Below are 3,441 nucleotides of genomic sequence, written 5' to 3' on the forward strand. Positions count from 1 at the left end.
AACACATGACACATAAAGATCTGCAAGTATGAAGGGGTAAGGATGGTTTGTTTCCCCCTGAGGTCGGGGCTGAGATCCTGATAAAAAAACTCCACTCTCACTCTCCTTCTAGACCAGCGTGAATCTGCGCTCCAGCTCCCGGTTTTCCACAGCAGAGAACTCAGTCCTCAGGCAGAGGCAGCAGCTCAGGGCTGCAATCCCCTGGGCCAGGCGGGCAGGCAGGCAGTGAGGAGTTCCACCCAGGGCCCAGGAGGAGGGCTTAGCTGAAGAGAGAAGAGCAGCTGGACAGTCCAATCCAACAGTGAGCTCAACCTGGCAGCGTGCCAAAGACCTGCTCCCTCCCCCCCACCACCCCACTAGAAAGAATCCTACAGTTTCGTTTTCCCACAAAGCAAGCAAGGTATTGGAAGGTAGAAGGATTGCTTTAAGTAGCTGAGTAGGATCACCGCCAAACCCACGCGGGAGCCAGCTCTGCTTCAATGGCCTTACAGGCAGCTGCCCAATCTACCACTGGAATGTCACCCCACAAGCAGGATTTGCGCCAGAGGCCACGTCCTAGAAGGAAAAGGTTCGTACCGGTTTCCAAGTTCTCCTTTCTGAGGCAGCCAGGGGAAACAGAGCCAGAGGACTGAGTCCTTTCTGCAGATCGCAGATCTGAAGCGGCAAGGGCTGGGACAGGGTCGGAGGGAAGGGGGAGGCAGAGGGAAGGACCTGGGAAGAGCTTTTCTCCTCTTGAATGAGTTCTATCCCGTCTTCTGTCACTCTTATAGCATTTCATTAGATTCGATAAATAGACTGATTGGTAGATGCAGACCTCTGGGCAGGTGACAGAGCGCTGGGAGGGAGGAAGACCAGGGAGGAGGAAGAATGGCGGCAGAGACCAAGATAGGAACCAAAAATACCAGGAACAATCCGAAAGCTCAATATGTTTAAAGTTTAGGATGATAAAGCTTAGTTCATTAAATACATTCTGAGTTTCAAGTTTCCCGGTATTTAGTAGACTTCTATTGGTCTCTTCTTTTCTGCGGCTTTGGCGGGAAGCGGAGCCAACCATTGGAAAATAAAGGCGGGAACTCAGTGCCAGCGGGGCCAAAGCGCGGGACCTGGAATTGTAAGGCAGGTTCAGGGTGCTTAGAGCCCTGCAGCTCTGCACCACCACCACCGAGGTCTAGCCCGCCAAATCCGGGACCTGGGTGGCCTAAGAAGCCCAGAAGCCAAGGTGATATCTGTGTGTCTCTCCTGCCTGAAGGCCCAGGTATTTTATCAGGCTCAGCAGCAAGTTCAGTAAAAAGCATGAGAGTGATAGGGGGGATCCTGGGGAGTGCACGCCATGCCAGGCTATCACAGGGGAGGAGGAGAGGGCAGAGGAGAGTGGGACAGAGTGGGGAGAGGGTGGGGGTGGGTCGGGACCACAGGCAGGCATCCACTCACACTCCATGCACATGTGGGGTTCTGCAGCAGGTTTCTGTGCTGGCAGAGCCTGTCACTATTAACAGGTGTAAGTTAGTGCAAGTACCTCAGACACACAGTTGCAGTTTTGGAAACTGTGTTGAAAGATTCTGCAGACGTGACTAAGCGGCCCCTGTAAGATACTGTCCTTAATTAACTTAGGCGCTAAGAGGCAGAAATAGAACCGTTACTATTTAATCCAGAGTTTATCATCTAGAAGCTATTGGAAAAGAGCCAAGGACGCTGTGATTTCAGTTTCCCGAATGCCACCTGTTCTACAGCCCTATTTCCTTTCTGTTCTGGTTCCCCCAAGATAGCCAGTACCAGTATAGCTTTATTTTGTGTCATAGGACATTTTTAAGATTTTAATTCCTAAAAACTCTGCTATCTGGAGCCGGATTATTTAATCTGTAGGCCTATCTGTTGACTGAGTTGATTGAGAAGAACCATTCTAAAGGAGGGTGACACCATTTTCAGGCTGTGGGTCCTAGAGGAGCCCCCTGGCTGAGCACGTGCATTCCTTGGTCTTCCTGACTGGGTGGAGCCACGTAAGTTCCGGCTGCCTTGACTTCCTGGCTCTGGTGACGCCTACTTGGATCCCTGCCTTCCTGAAGTGGCCTTTGTCTGGGCATTTTTATCACCTCGACCGGAGAGTATCAAGACACATGGCTCCTCGTTTTCTCTGCAGTATCTCCCTGTGCGCACACCCTTCGTCCCCATATTGCTGTGATGTCTCTTCACACTTTTCCCACTCTGTCTACATTTCTCCTCCTGCTTTTTCCGCAAAGGGCTCTTTCCAGACGGGTGACTTTGTTCCCTAGCTGAAGGGGAAAAGGAAAGGCATTGGAAGAATCTCCCTCCTGCCTCCCCCACAGCTATAAACCTAACCTCACCGCCAACGGTTTTCTTTTCTCCTCTTTTCTTCTTCCAGATTCTGACCCACGATCTTGTCCAGACCTTGACTCTCAGGATCCTATTGTTTCAGTCACTCAGTCTCCTCCTCCTTCTTTAAGTTCTCAGCTCCCTACTGCCTTTCTCTCATCCATGGTAAATATGGTCAAGCCTTTCCCATCTTAAAGAAAAAGCAACCTTCAACTTCTCTTCCTCCATACACATCTGCACCTCTCAGGTATTTTAAATATCCAGATAAATATAGCAATAGTATGTTGTAAAGAATCTTTCTCTTAAAGAATTTCTGTCCCACAGGGTAGCTCCAAAATAACAATATGGAGAATTCTTATTAATTATGAATGCTCGGCCTTGACAGTCTTATTTCTAACTAGCGCTTATAACTTAATTTAACCTATTTCTATTACTCTGTCGCTGCCCTGTGACTCATGGCTTTTACCTCTCCTCCTACTCTTGTACCTCAATGCTGATGACTTCACCCTGACAATTACAGTGAGTGGGTGACATTAGCTCCTCCTGGGAGCATTATTAAACTACAGAGTAATAGCCAAAGTAGTTCAGACACCTCTTTAGTGTGTTTTTCCTCCTACAGCCCATATCTCATGTAAGTTCTACTTTTATTTCCCCTCAAAACAATTTCTGAAGAGAAAGGACTGTTTTTATCTTACTTGATATTTTACTGCTTTTACAGGATATGTTTGACTTAGACTAAATATTTTCATTAAGTAGATGAATGAATTGTGTCCATGAGAGAATTAATCTTAATAAAGGTAAAAAACAAGTGTTTGGATTGTTTGACTGCAGGACCAACAGGAAAAGAAATCACTCCTTAGAGGTGATAAAGTCTCACCCAGACTTGGTCATCCGCATAAAAGATGTGACTCTCGGCGAAGAAGAACGAAATAATATGAACTCGGAGAAGAGAATGCTGGAGAAGAAAAGAGTGACAAAGGCTGCCTATGCTCTGTTAAACTCCGGAGGAGGAGTGATTGAGATACAAATGGCCAATAAGAGTGAGCAGCCCGTGGAGATGGGACAGGATTTGGAACAGGCTTTGAGAGATCTTGTCCAGTCTTCTGATTG

At 47.7% G+C, this 3,441-nt stretch overlaps 1 protein-coding gene across 1 annotated transcript in view; it reads left to right on the forward strand.

Moving 5' to 3' along the window:
• Positions 1-391: 391 nt before the first annotated feature.
• The window catches only part of LOC126492282 (schlafen family member 9-like), a 15,637-nt gene continuing 12,587 nt past the window's right edge, over positions 392-3,441 (forward strand). Inside the window, exons 1-2 of the mRNA XM_050128579.1 lie at positions 392-568; positions 3,163-3,434. Coding sequence (XP_049984536.1) covers positions 480-568; positions 3,163-3,434 — 361 coding nt within the window. The 5' untranslated portion in view covers positions 392-479. The remainder of the gene's footprint in view (positions 569-3,162; positions 3,435-3,441) is intronic.

This window comes from Alexandromys fortis, unplaced genomic scaffold (assembly GCF_014885135.2).
Source record: "Alexandromys fortis isolate MF-2015 unplaced genomic scaffold, M_Fortis_MF-2015_v1.1 scaffold_80, whole genome shotgun sequence".
NCBI classification, from domain to species: domain Eukaryota; kingdom Metazoa; phylum Chordata; class Mammalia; order Rodentia; family Cricetidae; genus Alexandromys; species Alexandromys fortis.